The following is a 20,340-nucleotide window of genomic DNA, read 5'->3' on the forward strand; positions in this document are numbered from 1 at the left end:
GGGCAAAACTCAATATCCTGAATGAAACAGATGCCACAAAAAGCTCAGATCTGTTAGGAAAACGGCAAGTCGGTCATGCGTCACTATGGCTTATATATATATTAGAGAGATTTAAATAAATAAATCCGAACACAAGCATAAAACTTTGGTACTTCAGCTCTCTCCAAATGATTACTCAGGTGGCCTGTTGGGAAAAGTAAAAAAAGGCTGACTTGTGACATTCATCTGAATGATGATAAAGAATAAAAAAAGTACAATGGTTCAAATTACCCATTGCATTTAATAATTATATCCCTTAAAACTCATCTTTAAAATCGTATATGTAAATATGTATCGCAGGTATAATTTCTTCATGCTTACTTCGTTTAGTATATGCAGAATCGTGAATATGCAAATTAGTCCCCGCCTCCATTCAACAGCACGAGCTCGGACCTTCGATATGCCATCCTTAAATATCTATGGATGAAATCTGTTAACGTGATTGTTGCAGGGTTATGATGTCATAAACAGTGGCAGTTTCAAACTGTTTTTTTTAACTGGAGGAAATAAATGCAATGGTTTAAAATAATGAGTTTTGTTTTACTTAAAGCATATTAAAAATACCAGAGACAATCAAGATAAAAAAAAAAATCACCACAGGGTTTTAAAAGATCTAAAAAATTTACTTTGTGAAACAATACAAGAATATAACTGTGTCAAGATAATAATTTCTTTCAATAGAAAACTAACATTTTACCTATATTATATATTGAAGATGAAATATATCATACTTTGGATTTTTTGGAAGAAATCAGTCCAAACATAATTCCTATAGCAAACAAATGTGGTAAAGTGAACAAATATATAAGTGTTTCAAAACTTTTGAACAGTAGAATAAGATTTTGGCCATATCACTCCATAGCAACTTCCCAAAAGCCAATTAGATTACCATAGTAACCTTCCACAACATCACGGAAATGAGTTTTGCACATGGAAGCAGCACTCACATTTCTTTCATAAAATCTAAAAGTCAAGCAGACAACATGTTATTTATGTTGTATTTATTACTGTCACACCAGCTCGGTCATTTGCTGACATTCTCCCAGCAAACTAAATCCGTCTCCACTTGTAAACGTGCACAGGCCATGTTACACAACGTTAACAGCTTTATTGTTCTGCGAGCAACCAACAGGCCAAATATTCAGCAAACATGGGAGCGATTAGGAGTTCCTTCGAAAACGACCAGGTAATTAAAACAAGATAGACCATTTTCACCCTAAATCTTGCAGTTCACCACACACCTTCACCAACTCCCCCAAACATTCTTCAACTAAAACTCGAGACAGATCCGAGTGCAGTGAGGTGTATCCGACCTCCCCGATTTGACTCTGACGTTTTTTAGAAATCAGCCATCGCCTGGCAAAACATTGAGGCAAACTGCCGACCTGTAAAGTGTCAGTCAGAGATCGTACGTTGCTTTAATGACCAGTAGGCCATGTGGCTAGCCTCCACTGCCTTCAGGACATTTTAAGAAAAGCTAATGTTCTCAGTGTCCCGCTGTGGACGAAACTACACCACTACACCGTTCAGGTTGCCCCACGCCAATAAAAGTGAGAAAAAAATCAAAAGGAGGACATTGTACGTCATACTGTGCACATCTGCTGGCCAGAGCTGCAAACTAATGCAGAAGCTGTCTTCGGTCCTCCTGTTTCACACTGTTTGTGTTTTATGAAGTCATATGAATTTCAGATGGGTGTGGGGTGGCCTGGAGACGGGAGGTTTAGCTACTTAAAGGCCGTAACTCGTAAAAGGTGAAATAAATGTTGGGAACGACAACAAAAGACTGTCATCGGTCTTAAATATCAGGAGTTCATTGTGACATGTTCCACCAATTGAGATGTTCCAGCATGTCACTTCTGACTTTTTTTATCGCTCCCATGCAGGGAAAACCACATTAGACAAGATTTCCAGGTTCAATTTCATTTTTTCGAAAGAAAATAGGGCTATATTTATTCACACTTACGTAAAAAAAATCTGTTTTTCTGAATTTACTATTTATAAGTATGTGTTTAGGAACAATTATCCTTTTTGTTTCATTCTGTGAAGTCATTCTATTTACATTTATGCATTTATACATTTTATCCAAAGCGACTGACATTGCATTGTATTATACATTTCGGATCTGATATTTTTATTTGCATTTATTGAGAAACAGGTCAAAATAACAGAAAAGACGCTCTTTATGTTTTCGGATCTCAAATACCACAAAAAAGTTCATATCCACTTTTAAGCAGTAATACAATAGTAATGTTTGTACGTGTATTTAGGAAAAGTGTAATAACCTGGATTTTAATAAAAGTTTTCGTGTGTCATGTCTTTCAAATTGCACCTGGATGACTTTGCCTTTCCTGAGGTTTGATTTTGTTGAAATTCAACAGACACTGGACTGGAATGACCACAATACATCTAGAAATGATGATTAAATAAAAAAATATGTAATTTTCTTTACATTCCTCCAATAAAACAAAAGGTGTGGCTTAAATTACTGATACTTGGTACTTGTACTTTGTTGTTTTTTGTTTTTTGTGGTGTTCCTGTAGCTTAACTTGTAGAGAAATCGCATTAACATCGCAAAAGTTTTGACTTTCTAGACATGACTTACAATGTTAGTCGTTTGGATAAAAGCATCTGCCACATGCGTCAATGCTTTTTTTAAATAACAGAGAACAATGTCTTTGTGAAACCCAATTTTATTTGTGACTTTATTATTTAAATAGTATAAAGAGAAAATGATTTGGTATGAAGGGAAATATTTGGAAACTATTATCTTAGGCAGCAGCCAAGGTACGAATAATGATCATCTTTTACTCTGATGGACTTGGCTTAATATTTTCTGTCACGGTCTATTTATTCCATTTCTACACACACCCATAAATACACAACATCATTTAATGTGAATACTTTAAGTGCTATAAAGCGTGAAGACCTGGATAAGATAGATGTCTAATCTATCCGTCCACAATGGGAAATCCATAAGTGTAATAAATTATTAAAAGCACCGCATATCAAGTCTGAGGTATCAGTGTACTGTATCTTGAGACTTTCAATGAAATTTCTGTGGGACTTCTGGGATATTTAATCAGCATTTGTGGGAAAACAATTAGTTTGATCAATTAAAAAAACACATGCACACTAATTCACTAACTCACACCAGACTGAGGGGTTTAAAGAATGTGGCTTGAAAGAATTGATAAATGTTTATTATAAAAATATTCATTAACTTAATCTTAAAATATTGTAAACGATGAGACATTTTAGGTCAAAATACCTGGTAAGGCACAATGCTCTCATGTGCGGTTCCCCATCGTCTGGCCTCTTTACCAGCATTTAGGTAGTTAGCAGCAATGTGAGTGAGACAAGCAACCTGCAGATCAGATAAAAAGAGAGAAAATGAGACAGGAGAGGTGGGGAAAAAGAAAATAATGTTTTATATTGTAAGATCTGTCAGTAAGCTCATTACGCCCTGCTGTTTTGCGAGTGAAGTGAACTCTTACGCTGCTGACACAGCAGTTCATGTGGCCCTGTCGTAAAACATACCCCCCCACTGCCTGGCACTGTTTGTTATTCTGGAAAAATAACCAACAAGAAGATTGGCCACAACGTGTAAAAAGTAAATAAAAAACACATAACCTTTCAGATTCATAACCAGCTTCAAACAATAAAATAAAGAAAAGTGTCAAAATAGAAAAAGGTTTAGCTATAATTTTACGATGCCCAGGTGACATCAGATCAGAAGTAAAGCAGCTGAGACAATATTTTGTGACGTACACCGTAGAACTCAAAGCACCAGAGAATGCTGAGGGAGTTGAAGTTTTTAGTTAGATCAAAGCATGTGGTGATGATTTAATAGTATGAGAAACAAGTGAGCGTGCACCAGAGTGCTGTTTCTAGGCCAGACTCTAAACCAGTGAAGTCTTAAACTGGACTCGTACATCACTAATAAACATCCGAAGGATGACGTGCCCTATTCAAGCATTATTGGCCTTCAAACAGCAAGAAGCTTCTTGATGCTGTTATTGTCAGATTTTATTTGTAGTTTTTATTAAGTTCATCAAAATGAAAGTCTTCATTTATTCACCCCCAGTTGTTCCGAATTTGTATACATTTCATTGTTCTGATAAACACAAAGAAAGATATTTGGGAGAATGCTTGTAACCAAACAGTTCTTGGCCACCATTGACTCACGTAGTAGGAAAAATCACTTTATAAATTTCTATGTTCTGATGAACACAAAAGAATATATTTTTGTAAAGAATTTAGGAAAGCAAACAGTTCTGGGGCACTTTTGACTACCATTGTCATTTTTCAACTATGGTTGTCAAAGGCGGCCAAGAACTGTTTTGTTACAAGCATTCTTCCAAATATCTTTCTGCTTTCATCGGAACTAAGGGAAATTATACAGATGAGATTTGGAACAACTAAATGATGACAGAATTTTTATTTTTGGGTAACCTGGCCGTTTAAAGATGTGCTAACAGTTGCATCTTGTTGCCCTCATAGCACCTTGTGTGCAATTATTTTTCTTATTTAACAAAACACATGCTAAATGTTTACACGTCAAAGCCAAATCGTCACTGAATATCACATTTTCTCAAATCTGTTCCGCATATGTTTTGCCAGCAACATATTTCCCAATTAAAACACGATAGCATGAATTAAAGGAACACAAAGCATCTCAGTCTTCTCTCCTGAGCTCAGGACTTGCTCTTGGCACAGCATCTGAGGAACATGTTAAACATTTCAAGCTGTTTCACTCAGAACAAAAACCAAAGCCGTATCCAGCAAAACTGTCAATAGTTAGAGTACTACTAGCCTCACACGTCACACCAATGGCCCGTTGACTAAACGTCTGATACATAAGGCACACTTTTCTAGAAACACTTCAGCATGTTTGAAGTCGTCATCTGATTGGTTGAATTTCCAACATCACAAAGCTGTCTGATACAAGAAGAACGTGTCGTGTTTACAACGGTTGTTATAGGATTTCATCACAATCGACTAAACGCTTAATTCTTAAAAGTATGGTAGGTTCACGGCATAAACTTATGATCATTTTGTTGCCGTTATCTTTTGACACATTCCTGAATGTACACCAGTCTGTTACTGCAGGAATTTCCACGTCTCTAAACATGACGCGGTACAAGACGAAACGTGATTGGTTGCTTTACCAGTCATTGATGTGGTCTATTGCTCTTTTTATTCTTGATTCATGACAAAAAGATTGTCATTTAACAACAGAAACAACATTTTCCCATAAAAGATGTTCTCTTCACGTGAAATTTATTGTTAATAGAGTTTTTAAATCCCTGTTTTTATTGCTGCATTGCAAAACATTTTGCATTGCTTTATCTACAAACAGCTGTTCATTTTACAATGTGCTCTATAAGAATCCAAATAATAACCCAGTTCAGTTCAAATTACAAATCCATACAGCTTTGCGTAACAATTAAATTGAAATTTATGAAGCCGTTATTTCTATAAAATTGTTTACTTAATATTTCTTAAACTAGTGGTTCTCAACCATCCCATTTCTTTCCCCAGCACATCAACATATTTTCACTAAATTATGAAAATCTAAATTTTGGTTAAGTCAATATGTATTAGCCTAACTTCAATACATGTGAATATTTTAAAGTTTTCAGTTGCTTAACAATTACACAATAATCACAATTACGCTGCCAATTCATTCTATTTTAGTATCTCCGACAGTATAAACACACTTTACTGCAGGATATTCTTTTAGCATTAATCTGTCAACAAGGACTTACACCAACCACTACTGATCAGTTACTGTTATAAGTAACCATATATAATGTTTAATAATTATAGAAAATGATTAAAAACAAGCGAACAATAACAAAATTACCAACGTGATATAGAGGCTATTCATTTTTCGATAATATAACAATTTTACGTAATAAACTTCTATCAGGAGTGGACTTTGAACTCTGATGGGCAAGACCTGTTAGTTACTCAACCTGCCCTGACGTGCACCTGACCTGACGCATTCCTTCATTGGTGTAACTTTGTTTTGAAAAGTGGTGTGGACAAGAACAATTAATACTTTAGTAAATCTTTTCTGTAATAACTCATGGGAATATTTATCATATATAGTGGGCGGTCTGTCCATTGCCTACTCTGCTTTCTGACTCCAGCTCTCACAGTATGTGTATCCCAAACTTTCATTTGGGAAGGTCGCTTGGCTGTTGCGGTGTTGGCTGTTTATTCCTATGAGTAAAAATTTCACTTGATCGTTGGTTTTTGTGCTTTGGACACTGGATGCACAAGAAAAACGCTGCGAACGCAGATGAAGCACACATTTCATACCGACCGCGTTTCTGGAACCGAGGCTCTCACTCGTCTTCATATATGACTCATGAGCTTGAGCGACGGGAACTGGTGAGAAAGCGGCGCATCCTGCATCCTCCCATGACTATTAGATGTTAATGCCCCCCAAATAACACACATGAACTGCAAAGTGAATGAACAATTTATGAACACAAGTAACTAGTATATTTGACATTTAATTTGACTGCAATAGCCGACTCGGTTGATTTGAATCTGCGTCTGGTGTGTGTTAATTTCAAACTCTGAATGCAAGATAATAACTCTAAGTTTCTACGGACCCCCTGCAATTACGCCACGGACCACTAGGGGTCCGCTTACCCACGGTTGCGAAACACTGTCTTAAACCGTGCATTCAGATTTGTGACCTGCAACAAGAACTGATGGCATTCTTCATCATTGTAGTTCACAAAAAAATCTTAATTTATTAAAGGTTAGTCAAAATCTTTATTTGACTTTTCTTCCATGGAACAGAAAAGAAGATATTTTGAGAAATGTGGTTTGGTCTACTGGAATTCAATGGGGGTCAATGTTGTTTGGTTATAAACATTCTTCAAAATATCTTCTTTTGTGTTCTGAGGAAGAAAGACAGCCATACAGGTTTAAATGACATGAGGGTGAGTAAATGATGAAAGAACTTTTATTTTAAGGTGAACAGAACCAAGGACGATTTTTTGATGTGATCTATTCCTTTAAGGTTTTCCAAGGACACCCAGAATCCCCCGTAACTATCCGTGCTTGCATCTGGATTGAGAAGTTATCGCATGCCCTCTATGGTTTTGCTATTGCCTAGTGCCTATAAATTTGCTGAAGGGTTAGACTACTACTACCACAAGACAATCAGTAAAGAATGTTTGCTTGAAGGAGGGGTGGCCAGCAAAAGGGAACCCACTTATCTCTGCCAGCTTGGGGTCTACCGCACCAACCGTGACCCGTCATCTCTTCAGCCCACAGATAAAGCATAAACATCCGCTGTATTCCTAGAAGCCCGTCTGATCTGATCCACAACAGCAAGCGATTCTAGTCTTGTGACATGAGATGCAATTCAAAACGTATGAGGAGACCGAAAAAAAACATTTGCGGAATGAATTTGAACCACAACAGACAATCCTAAACAAACGCATTATTGAAAACGTCTCTGTAAACCACATCCTTTTTTCGAGCTGGTACCATTCAGGGGATGAACGATCCGACTTGTATGGTTTGCAGAAGGGTTTTGTGGTGTCAGAAATAAGAGCTTTTCGGATCTTTCAAATTATCTGTATAAAAATCTTAAGTGCATGACCGAGTTATAATGTAGCTTGTCTTCAACCTGAGGAAGGACAACAGATTTAACTCAGATGCTTGAATTTAGACAGAGAAATGACACAAAACCTCTATTCATATTGCAAAGTTTACATAGAGTCCAAGGCCCTCTTCCAAAACTGAAATCTGTCTTCGTAGGCAGGCACGAGCAGTTCCCATATAGTCCGAAATTTGAGGTTGCCTTCTAAAATATCTTCTTTTGGCCAAAGTTGTACTATATCAGATATAGTATAGGCAATACCAAAACAGCATGTCAATCCCAAATGATTCATAAAGAATCCATCTCAGATTTTTCATGTATTTGACTAAAACCTGTCATTTCTAAACAGCAGAAAAGCAAAATGGTACTCAATCCTTTCTTAGTGAGTCAACCGTTTCAAATGTCAAATTATGTTGTGCTTCAAACCTGGATGTGATTCAGTAGAAATAAACAGTGGATTTAGAATTCATTTCTGTTTCAATAACCCTTAACAATCTTTATTATGAGATTTCCCTGCTTACTCTGTTCCAAAGCAATACAACAAGAGCTTTCGAGATGCCTTACTCATTCTGCACAACATAAAAATTGTTATTTTGTGCTGTGTGCTGATATTTATTAGGACTTCAGTGAAGCGAAATGTATAAAAAACATCTTAAAGGTCCAGTTTATGAAATATAGTGGCATGAAGTGGCAAGGTTGTGAATCATAACCTACAGCTCACCCCTCCCTTTAGAAGCACTACGGAGGCGGACACAGAACTAAGATGTCGTCGCGTTTTCGCTTTGCCGAAGGAGATAACGTATTTACGAAATGTCCGTTTAGGGCTACTGTAGAAACAACATGGTGAATTCCATACAGTGGGACCCGCGTGTATGTAGATAGAAATAGCTCATTCTAAGGTAATAAAAACATAATGCTTCATCATGTAAGCTCTTTATACACCTCTAAAGACATTATAATGTTTATTTTTATTGCATTTCTGTCAATAGATCCTTCAAAAAATTATACACTGGACCTTGCAGACAACAACAAAAGCAAATGAAGATAAATGCTTTAAATCTCATTCCCTGTCTTTTAGCTTGCATTAAAAACATGAGGTACTGATTATAAAACATTCATAATTTATTAATGGCGGTAGTGCACAGTGATGTATCTCAATGTGTCAGCGGACAGCCGCACACGCTTAGCAACATGCAAACTTTTCACACCTCATTTAGTGTCACGATGTCACGCTTTTGAAATCTCAACCACCCGCATGTGGTGCCAAACGGATGTTGACGTTTGTCACGCGATTGTGAGCAGACAGGCGATATTGATGTTTTTTCCCCGGGCAGAGCGGGCGGCTTGCAGTTTAACAACGTGATTTTTTTTTTGAAGTTGCTTAGTCGAAAAGCATAGACAAAGGAAATGCCAAGCGCATATTATTCATTATGACATCACAGAGGGACATTTGTATATGGGTTACCAGTTTCTCATGCGAGGACTGCTATTAAACTGTCTCAAAATTGTAATTTGCTCAGGAAGTACAGAGTGGCACGCGGGATAGCCTACTGCTACGCACAATACACATAAAACACACGAATTAGCATTAGTCTTTAGTCTGGCCCATTACTCGTGTTCCTACCATTGTGACAAGAACAAAGTCACTTTTTAGTTTATCACTAGTCAGATTTGTGACTTCTGGATGACTTTTATAACCCTTCAGCCATCAATTGAAGTAGAAACTTTACCTGAACTTGAGTTTAAAGATAATTTAAAAACTCAATCACATACACAAAAATCTTGAGATAAAAAAGCATTCAGAAAAAGACAAAACAATCCTGCTGTCAATGCATGCTGAAGTCTAGTAGCCCCAATGTTCGGCTTATATTGTTCTGGACAGATTAAACTGTAAAGTAAAACGTTCATGTTTTCTCCTGAGTAGCGAATGGTTCAGATTAAACTTGCTTCCAGGGACGCCATTCTTTCAAGCCAAAGAAACAAAACAAGAGCAGTCTGGTTTAATTTAAAATGTTCATCTATTGGACGAGAGACAATGAAAACAAATGACTTCGAATGTGAACGAGGTAGACTTCTAAAGCTAAAGATTTCGTCCTTCTGACCGAATTAAGAATAAGATACGTCAAATGTCAGCTTCACAGCCAGAAAGTGAATTGGCTTAATGTATCAGCAATTCAGCAACACTCATGAATGTCACTCAATTATCATAATAATTATTACAAGGATTGTGATTTCTGATAAACAGCCAGCTCATGTTTGACTCTCTACAGCCTGCCTGAAGGAGCTCTTGAATTCCCTTCATTAGTTAGAAGACTAACCAACAGATTACCCAACTTACTACACAGATACCCAACAATTAAATATATAAGTGAACTTGAAATATACGGGTTTGGAGTTTAAATTATTTTATTATACTATAAGGGATGAAAGGATTTTGGACCTGGAACAGTTAATATATTAGGATTGCGTATTATACTAGCATTGACTGTCTCCTGTCTCACTAAATAAATTGATTAAATTGACAACAAATAAATGAAGTATACAACTAAATAGAATCATCTCTGACCATTTAATTGTGTGCTAATGAAATCAACTTTTATTTACATTAATAATTTCTTACCTGTGATGACAGCAGATTGCAGTCAATGTGAAGTCCTCGTCCTGTTCTCTGTCTCTGGAGCAAAGCAGCCATGACGGCTCCATGAGTGTACAAACCAGTGGCCAGATCAGTCATAGCCAAACCTGGCCTGACCGGGTCTCCATCCTTAAAACAGAAACAGTTGTTAAGACGAGATGAAACATTTTAAATATAATGTAATGTTAGAGGTAAGGTGTGACATTTTTTGGTTGTTAAAATATTTAATATCACCTTCATATACAGAGACAATTACATGTAAGCTATTTGTAGGCTAATTTCCTGAACCGTCCTGCCTTTTTACATTTTTGAAAAGTGCAGGTTTCTTTCCAGTCTCAATGTATTTCTTATAGACGGAGAAACGTTGGCGTGGAACATGTAAAAAGATTCTTACGATTTATAAAAGGGATAGTTCACCCACTAAATCATGTCATTTTAAACCTGTATGACTTTCTTTCTTAAACACAACACAAAAGAAGACATTTTCAAGAATTTTGGTAACCAAACAACATTGAACCCCATTGACTACCATTGTATGAACACAAAACTACCGAGACATTTCTTAAAATATCTTCTTTTGTGTTGCACAGAAGAAAGAATCATATACAATTTAAATTTCTCCATTTTACCATTTAAAATTTGTTCACGTTACAACTATAAATACAATTGGCTGCTTCCTATTGCTAGTCAAAAATACGAGGCGTTTATTTTATAAATAATAATATCATAATAATATTACCACGACCAATTTGATTTCCCCATTATCATATCAAAAACAATCTAGGACAGAATAACGATATCCATCCGTGTGATGATTATTTTTCATCAGCCGTGTGCAAAATCTGTTTATTTTTTTACACTATTTGTTTATGCCTGTAAGGCCAGCATCGCTCTGGTGTCCTTATGCACCCTCAAACTATCAGTTTGTAGTCAGCATTTGTCTGGACAAATATATTTAAAACCATTCATTTGTTCTGGAAAATTTGTTGATGCTAGCGGTGCAAAAATGACCCACTTGACCCTTAAACCCATCGGATCATTGGCCTCACCTCCGGACCGGTAATATGCATCATACCCGACACTGCAGACGCAATGGAGTCATAGCCAGGCTTGTGCGACTCGGGGCCCGTCTGTCCATATCCTACACAAATGAACACACATTGTTATTGATTATCAGTGGGTAGGATTATCACACAGAAAAGTGCCTACAGCTCGCAGTATTGCGAAATCCGATCATGCCGGCCCTAAAATCTCCAGCATACTTCTGTGTGGCCGATATGGGCTGAGTTGGACCCGTCTGCCGTTCTGAGAAATCCCTACAGCTGAGAACAGACGTCAAGTGCGAGGGTGGGCAAAGATCCGATTGCATTTTTATTATCATCGTAGCAGTCAGATTAATTTGGTTCTAAGAAGTCCACTGGAGCTCTAAGACTCAGACTCTTTGGAGGTAAACATCTATGGCTGTGTTTATTCGCCTGGCAGTGATTACAGTGGCTTAAGGAAAATCTGTCATGCCCTAGTAAGAAAATAGAAATCTTCTAGCCAGAGTATGTGTAATAACTTACAAAGCAGTATCACTGCATTGACAAATCCCTGACCTGAGTATTATAACTTTGTGCTGTGATTTTACACACCTGTTTAACATGTCCATATTTAATAAACATTTGAAAATATTGAAAAAAGTTTGAGTGGCAGGTGGGCATTTTTGATCTTGCTACAGATGTTTTATTCTATGCTGAGGTCTTCTGAGAAGTTTTTAGTGCACTCCTATACAGTTTCTAGGGTGTAATAAGTGGCTGCTAGCCCATTTTCTCAAAGACATTGTTGTGACTCAAAGACACAGTCTCTTCAATGTTTTTTTTACAGCAGGAAGTTGGTCCTTTGAACAAACGGTGTGGTACAAATTAAAGGCCCGGTGTATGAAATTAAGCGGCATCTAGTGGTGAGGTTGTGAACTGTAACCAACGGCCCACTCCACCCGCTCTCTTTCGAAGCATTACGGTGGCTCTCACAGGACAAAGATGTCATCACATTTTCGCTACTTTGCTGAAGGAGGTAACATATTTACAAAACGCGCTCTATGGAGCAGTTTGTCCGTTTAGGGCTACTATAGAAACAACATGGTGAACTCCATGCAAGGGGACCCGCTGTGTATGTAGATAGAAATAGCTCGTTCTAAGGTAATAAAAACATAATGCTTCCTTATGTAAGGTCTTAATACACCTCTGAACATATAATTATGTATTGCATTTCGTCAATAGATCCTCCAAAAATGACACACTGGACCTTTAAGTATAAGCAACAAGATCTTCTTTAGCTACTACTTAAGAGTAATCCTATACGCTAGCTATCAATCTTCAAAATGTGTCATAGCATATCACACATCACCGGTTTTAGTCAAATGTAAGAATACGACTGAACAATCCTGAATCCGCTTATCAAACGTAACCCAGCTTCTCCCCTGCCAACTCTGAGACACAGTGTGAAAGGCAATGCCAAACCTCAGCACATTTGGGTGTGGGGGACCCATCTAATGAAGGACACATGCTGAAAATAACTTGCGTTCTCAGACGCCACTTAATTCGCTGTAAAGAAATTAAACCCCAATAATACAAACGAAAAAGGCCGCTCTGTCGCTTCTGTGGAGCAGGGAGCGTCACAGAGACCTCAAGCGTCTGTGTACTAACCTTATCCTACGTTCTTATTCCTTATTGTACGTTACCTCGACAAGACAGTGTGTGTATCGCCCGAAAACATCCATTCCGTTTCTGCATGGACCATAAGAGACGAGATGTACTCTTGATAAATACAGTGTGAAAATCAAAACAATCGTTACAAATGATGCATGTAAATGTGGGGCTTCTTGTATTACGTTAATTTTGACGTTGCTGCATGATGGATCAAAGCAATGTGTTTACCATATCGTTTATAATTATATATACTCTCTCATACATTACGTTTCAAAGAAACGACTGGTTTTGCTTAAGTGGTGGAATTGTTGGTAAATACAGAGGTGACCTGGTTTAAACCAAAAGTAGCCAAAAGACACAATCCACTAACTAAACAAGCGTTATAGATGAGCTAGACCGATAAGAGACTCAAGCACAGTGTGTACCAGACATCCAATCAAAGCATTCTATCGGGTCATCCAAAAACCCAGACGTCTCCGAATTACAATTATCAAGCATATTACAAGCACACTTAATACTTCACCCCTCGAGGAATAAGAGAAAACTTGAACAACCTTTCACATTTAAAAAATGACAACCCAAGCCAAATTTAAGTCATCGTTGCTGCTTTCACGGCAAATCTCATGATCTGCACATGAGTTTCCTCACAACACTGATGTCAATGTTTGATTCATCTCAATTGGAGCAAAACGCCAATTACGTCTCGTATCAAAGACGTATTCAGGCTGCCAAGTCATGGCTTTATCCCTCCGTGGGGATCACAAGCAATCACAATGTAAAGTTTAGGCAGTACTGCTTCCTGACTAATTTCAGCCAAAATAAAAAATGGGTGACTCCCAAATTGCTACTGGATCACAGTCGTGCCCCCATCAGGACTGAAGCAATAAACCAGAGGATGTCAGTAAATCAACTGACGGCATGCCACTGCAAGGCCCATTGCAAATCAATTAGACAAGACTGAAGAACGACAACGGCGTGTGACAGGCAAACCAGGAACAAATTAATCGTTTTCTTAGTCTTGATTGTGCTTTTCAATTAATCACAGTTCATGTGTTGGTGCGGGAGACTGGGAATGATATTTTCTTTAGACTGAGAGTTAAAGGCCCGCATGCAACAGGAGAGACACAGAAGACCACCAGCTCAGACTCCAACATTTACAACGTGACACAACATTTTCAACTTTGATCAAATTAGTGCAAGAATATTAACTATGCACTTTACACAAGCAAGGTACTGAAAAAGGATATCTTTGTTTCTTTATAAACAAATTATAACAGCTAGATCAGGTGGTTAACCTTCAAACAATATCTTCTTAACCTTATATGTGCTGATTTGTATTTATTGTACGTGGTAATTCAAATTTTTAATTTGGGGCAGAAGGGGAGAGGGTTAATATTAGCACATATTAATAACTATTAATAAATTAATAAATATAAGAGATGCACCAATACACCGGCTAATAATCGGTCAGTCGATAAAAGCTATTTTATTGGCTTTAGCACGGTAATGTAATACAGCCGATGATCAGGGCCGATATTTCCTGTGAATCGAAAGATGACAGGAAAATGCAATGAATTTGATCGCTGCACATAGAAAAAGTTAAGAAACATCACCAGTTTGATGTTCAGTATTAAAAGTCATTATATGGGTTAATAACATTCAGAAAGTTAAGAAATATACATTTAATCTTCAGAATCGGTATCGGCAGACATCGCTCTGAATAATCAGCTATTGGTATCAGTGGGGACATTTAGTAACGCTGCATCTTTTATAAACCTTCATATTTCAAAAGTTGTAATATTAAATAAACAATACATTGCTGCTGTCGTTCTGAAATCATTAGTCACTCTTTATGTTTGTCACTGGGTTTTGCAAATATCTAACCAATAAAAAGTATTAAAAAGTGCTTTTTCAACTTTGACAGCACAATTTAAATGATGAAATATTTAATCATTTAATAAGTACAGGGGATTTTCCATTTCATGAAAAACAGCAAATTTGGACATATGTGACCCTGGACAACAAAACCAGTCTTATGGGTCAATTTTTCGAAATTGAGATTTTTACATCATCTGAAATCTGAATAATTAAGCTTTCTATGGATTGTTAGGATAAGACAATATCCGGGTGAATTACAACAGTTTAAAACTATAGAATATGAGGGTGCTAAAAAACGTAATATTGAGAAAATTGCCTTTGAAGTTGTTAATCTGGGGCTCTGAAGCAGGCCATCGCAAAAATTTAGTTTTTATATATTTAAGGTAGGAAATTTACAAAATACCTTCATGGAACAATATCTTTACTTAATATTCTAATGATTTTTGGCATAAAAGAAAATACGACCAATTTGACCCATACGATGTATTTTGGTCTTTTTACTTAAAATGTTCCTGTGCTACTTAAGACTGGTTTTGTGATCCAGGGTCACATATGAGCTTTTGGAACTATTAAATGGATGTGTTAACACATTGTATTGCATTATTTAACAAATGATATGTTACTTTAAACACACATTGTGTTGGTTTTTAACACAAGTTGAGTTGTAGGTAACACAAAACGTGTTGTCCTAAGAAATAAGACAGAGATGTGTTCAGTTAAGGACAACCACAATAAGGAGTGCAGTTAAAAATGACAGGTGAAGTAGGAATACACATATTTGTGCCGTTGTGCTTTGAAAGTAATGGGAGAATCCATTTGTACCCCGCTCGTGGAAAACGGCTGTTACGCCCGCTGAGATCCGACAACTACATTTTCATTTTGGGTCAGCACAAGTTCACACTGATGTTCCCGGTTGCAAAACACGAGCAAAATAACAAAGATGAAAAGTATCTGTTTTGTCAGGCAGACATGTCTTCAGTTTGATAAATGTGAACTACATGCCAAGGGAAAAGTGTTCAACGGTACATCTCTCCATTTTAATACAAAAGGATTGAGAGCTGTCTGGGAAATATAACTCATTCTTCCCAATCACTTCTGGAGAACTTATATGAACTGCAATAATGGACAAGAAGGGACTTTTGATAACAACAATGTAAAAATCATCTTCAAAACAATCGTTATATTCACACAGGTATTGGGAATTCAAAGCTGCATTACGCCCAAGGTTTTCTTTGTTTTACAAAAGCACAGCCAACTGAACTTTTTCTCCGGATAAAAGAGAAAACACTTGTTGAAACTAAGCATTCAAGAACGACTTCAGACTCAAAAAGACATCAAAAAAATCTTCCAAAGTAGGAAAATGAAACAACACATGACGAGCACAATAAATCATTCCAATTTAACTGTCCTCCGTCCACAATTTAATGAAGTCTTGTGGGTTACGCCTCCAGATCTTTGTAAGCAGTGAGAGACATGGGAATTTGGCTGTGATTTGTGATGGAACGGAGAACAGCTGAAAAAAATCTTCAGTCTTTGTGTGCGTTTCGTTGCTATCCACAGGAGATGCCACTACAGTGTTGACACAATGTCACAACTTGTATGAAATGTATGAGGAATGCCAGCATGGGACTACCGTTTGCTCAACCTTCATGAATCAAACACAGGACTACCGTTTTGCAAAGTTTATAAGAAATAAACAGTTGTTTTGGAGTGTTTTGATTTCATAACTAGTTTTTATTTCAAAACAGAAAAGGGGATTTTTCAGCATTATTAAATCCAGATGCAAATAAAAACTCTAGGTTTGACCAACACTGACCTATTTGTACAGCACAGCCCTGGGTTCAAGACAAGACAAGACAGAGACAAAACATTACTTTCTTCACATTAAAAGCAAAAACCATGTCCAGCTTGTACTGCCAGGTGATGGTTTCACGTCAGCTATGGATCTCCAGTGTCTTGAGAAATGAAAGAGGTGTAACCTTGTACCGAACCCCGATTACCTTACCAAGTCTAACTGCAGGATTTATGAGAGCCCGACACGTGAAAGCAATCACTCCAGCAGCCAGCGTGGTGACAGTGCCCATCCGCTTCAGATTAGCGTGGCTACAGAACCATTTTCAAGGGTTCAGAGTTGCTGTCTTTATGAGCGTGATTTAAAAAAATTAGACTGTGAAGTAAATTGGCCTTTTCATATGGAACATGCAACTAAAAACAAGCATTTGTGGGTTACAAGCAGGGCAGTTTCCGAACACCACAGATATGTCAACAATTTAACGAAATACGATTCTCATCCTGTTCTTTAAATTAAAATATAACTACAGTGGTAAATGTCAGTAAAGATGTGTCATTCTCTTTCATTTTTATTTTTTATTCACTCAAGTTACAGATTCTGCTGCTCTACGTAACAAAATAGAAAAAACTATGCAGACTCCAACTGTGTAAATTTAAAATGTGAAATTGATAGTTCACCCAAAAAACCCTCGTGTCATTTCAAACCTGTATGAATTTTATGCTTCTGCAGAACACAAAAGAAGATATTTTGAGGAATGTAGGTAACAACATTGACCCCCATTGACTTCCATTGTAAAGACACAGAATCACAGAGACATATCTCAAAATATCTTCTTTTGTGTACCACAGAACAAAGAGTTGTAAACAGGTTGAATAAATAATGGAATTTAAATTTTTGAGTGAACTATCCTTTATTTTATTAGATTTTTATTACATTTTATAACATAATGTTGCCAATGCAAGTCTCTATCGTGATCTTAGGTTGTTGTGGGTGGTTGCCACGGCTTATCTGTTGCTAAGTTGTACTAACTAGCTGTTCGCTTATAGCTGTTGCTAAGACATTCAGGGTGGTGGCTTATAGCCTGCCAGTCAAACACTGTACATCACCTACCTCTCTTTCACATACCACACGATTTGAGTCATGTCTGTTGTACAAGGTGCAATATACATGGGGTTACAAACAAGGAAGCAAAAAAAACTGAATTGTGAAGTGAGATGATAGACCTGAGATGGAGCAATAGATCAGCTGAGGGGCCACTTCTCTCAAATCCTCGTACCCAAGTCCCATTTCATTTAGTTTCCCAGGCAAGTAATTCTCCACCAGAATATCACACACTTTGGCAAGCTAACATAAGACATAAATAAATAATTAGATTTCATATTCATGCACATTTGCCAGACATTTTTATATATTATTTAAATATGAGAGTATAATTAAGGTATACAGTTTATAAGTTGTGCTTTTACTGGGACACCCGTGAGATTGAAGTTGTTGGTGCTATAGGTCTGTAATGCATATAAAAAAACAAATGTTATGTAATATCAATAAAATGAGTGAAAGTTGTACCTCGGTTACAAGCTTGGCCCCATTTGGATCTTTAAGATTAACAGCAATGCTCTGCAGGAAAGATCACGAATGCAGAATTTATGAGAGTTTACAGTATGTAAGGTTACAAGCAACTGTACAGAAAGGTATACTTTATTTACTACCTTTTTATTTCTGTTGACACTCAGAAAATAAGCACTCTCTTCACCCACAAACGGAGGTCCCCACGCTCTCGTGTCATCTCCTGAACCTGTCACATAGTGTACACAGATCTGACTTTACATCTTAAGGAGAAGGAGAATCTACTTCAGCGAACGTACGCGAGACGTAAACAAATCATAATGTTTACAGTAACTGTAAATGTGTAGTATTTTATGAAATTAATGGTTTTACAATGCAGCCATTTAACATAAAATAGCACTACCCACTTCAAAATATTTGCTCTGAAAGCCTGTTTGATTAAACTATTTATTATACTTGCAAGTAAACATGAAGGCACATTAAACTGGACTGAAGCCTATTAGGTGAAGCTAATGGAGTGGCATTCAAACATAAGATCTCTATTCTAATGACTAAGTATAGAGGTTTAACATTCATAACCTCAAAAAAAAACGTGTTGTTGTTGTTAATGACTTATCTTACCTGGACGTTCAACTTTTATCACCTCTGCCCCCAAATCTCCTAATATCATAGTAGCAAAAGGTCCCGCCAGCACTCTGCATGTAATGATGTCATTTGTTAAATAAGGAGCAAAGAGGATGACTCTTGATGCTCAAACTTGTACAGTATCCGGTTGCATTTCATAAAACATCTCCATTCATGTCTATGAGATTCTCATCATATACCTTGTCAGATCTAAGACTTTGACGCCATCTAGCGGTTTCATCTGGCCTTGACATGGTTAAAAAGAGAAAAGAGTAAACATAAGTTAATAAATAATAAAATCAGTAAATCAGTCTAAAATAAATCAGACTAAAATAAACAATTAACTGGTCAAAAAAAAACCATCTTGCTCAGTTTATTCGGCTCATATTTAAACTGTATTAATATTTTATGATGATTGTTTACTAGTGTGTATGCTTAATAAAATAAATAAAAAATGAAAACAAGTTTAGTGCTACTATGTAGCACGCGCTCGTCACTGATCAGAGTTCAAACTGCGTTCATGCGCGCGCGTCTCCTTTATCATTTAAAACAGACTGTTTAAAACGTCATAACATCTACCTTGCGGCTCGGCAGTAAAGGGTCTTCTTATGTTCACACTCTTGGTGATAATGGGTTGTAGAAATGGCAAAATTCTGCTTGAATGAGGTAAAACTCTTGTGACCGCAATCCCCGACATGTTGACGTAACGTTTGAAACGTAAGGTCTATGAAAGTCCCGCCTTCACACGTTACGATTGGATGAAACTTTACAAAGCATTACATAGTGATGAATATAAAATCTTCGTGAGGCAGCACTGCATCTGTTCGACAAGATTTCAAGCACATAAGTCTTACTTGTATCGAGCCTAAAGTCACAATTGGCATGTCCCAACCTGTAAATCATCCAGGGTTGGTTGCGCAGCATTTTGCACGCATGCGCAGCCCGCATTTTGCACGCATGCGCAGCACGTTAATCGCAGCCCCAACATTTTATGTATTAACTTCTGAAAAAGATATGTTTTTATATTTTTCCCTTTTTAATATATTTAATCAACATTAAATATAAAACATAATCTCTGGACTGCTCATCTTAAAATATACTTATTCTAACATGACGTTTAACTTAAAATTGCACTGTACAGGAATTTCTTTGTTGCTGTTTTATTTTTTCTTATTCTTTTATTTTAATTTTATCATGAAAAAAGACAAATGAGCATCAGGGGGAAAAAATATGTATTAACACTTGAAACCATGTTTCCTTTCTAGTACGATATCTAATTTCTTATATGTATTCCTATGAAGTTCACATGAAGAGTTTGATTCCAAAATTTGAACTCCGTTTATGAAGATTTTCCAAAAAATTTCAATTAATATCAATCAAACTGCAGTTGTTTAGTTTGATTTACGCCATAATAACTAAAATACATAAAGCTAACTAACTCAGTAAAACACAATAAAACATGATAACATAATAAGATGATGTTTGA

At 36.8% G+C, this 20,340-nt stretch overlaps 1 protein-coding gene across 6 annotated transcripts in view; it reads right to left on the minus strand.

Moving 5' to 3' along the window:
* Nucleotides 1–20,340, minus strand: part of sugct (succinyl-CoA:glutarate-CoA transferase) — a 92,064-nt gene that overhangs the window by 63,608 nt on the left and 8,116 nt on the right. For 2 of the 6 annotated variants that reach the window (XM_056737796.1, XM_056737795.1), the window contains 9 exons: nucleotides 19,055–19,100; nucleotides 18,852–18,925; nucleotides 18,374–18,459; nucleotides 18,231–18,281; nucleotides 17,888–18,008; nucleotides 11,354–11,445; nucleotides 10,290–10,433; nucleotides 3,308–3,403; nucleotides 361–456 (listed from right to left, as the gene is read on the minus strand). In XM_056737796.1, the coding sequence (XP_056593774.1) occupies nucleotides 361–456; nucleotides 3,308–3,403; nucleotides 10,290–10,433; nucleotides 11,354–11,445; nucleotides 17,888–18,008; nucleotides 18,231–18,281; nucleotides 18,374–18,459; nucleotides 18,852–18,925; nucleotides 19,055–19,100 (806 nt within the window). Of the gene's footprint in view, nucleotides 1–360; nucleotides 457–3,307; nucleotides 3,404–10,289; nucleotides 10,434–11,353; nucleotides 11,446–17,887; nucleotides 18,009–18,230; nucleotides 18,282–18,373; nucleotides 18,460–18,851; nucleotides 18,926–19,054; nucleotides 19,101–19,433; nucleotides 19,989–20,340 lie in introns of those variants that run through there. The other 4 variants (XM_056737793.1, XR_008905429.1, XM_056737792.1 and 1 more) reach the window with 4 other exon arrangements.

This window comes from Triplophysa dalaica, chromosome 23 (assembly GCF_015846415.1).
Source record: "Triplophysa dalaica isolate WHDGS20190420 chromosome 23, ASM1584641v1, whole genome shotgun sequence".
In the NCBI taxonomy this organism is placed as follows: domain Eukaryota; kingdom Metazoa; phylum Chordata; class Actinopteri; order Cypriniformes; family Nemacheilidae; genus Triplophysa; species Triplophysa dalaica.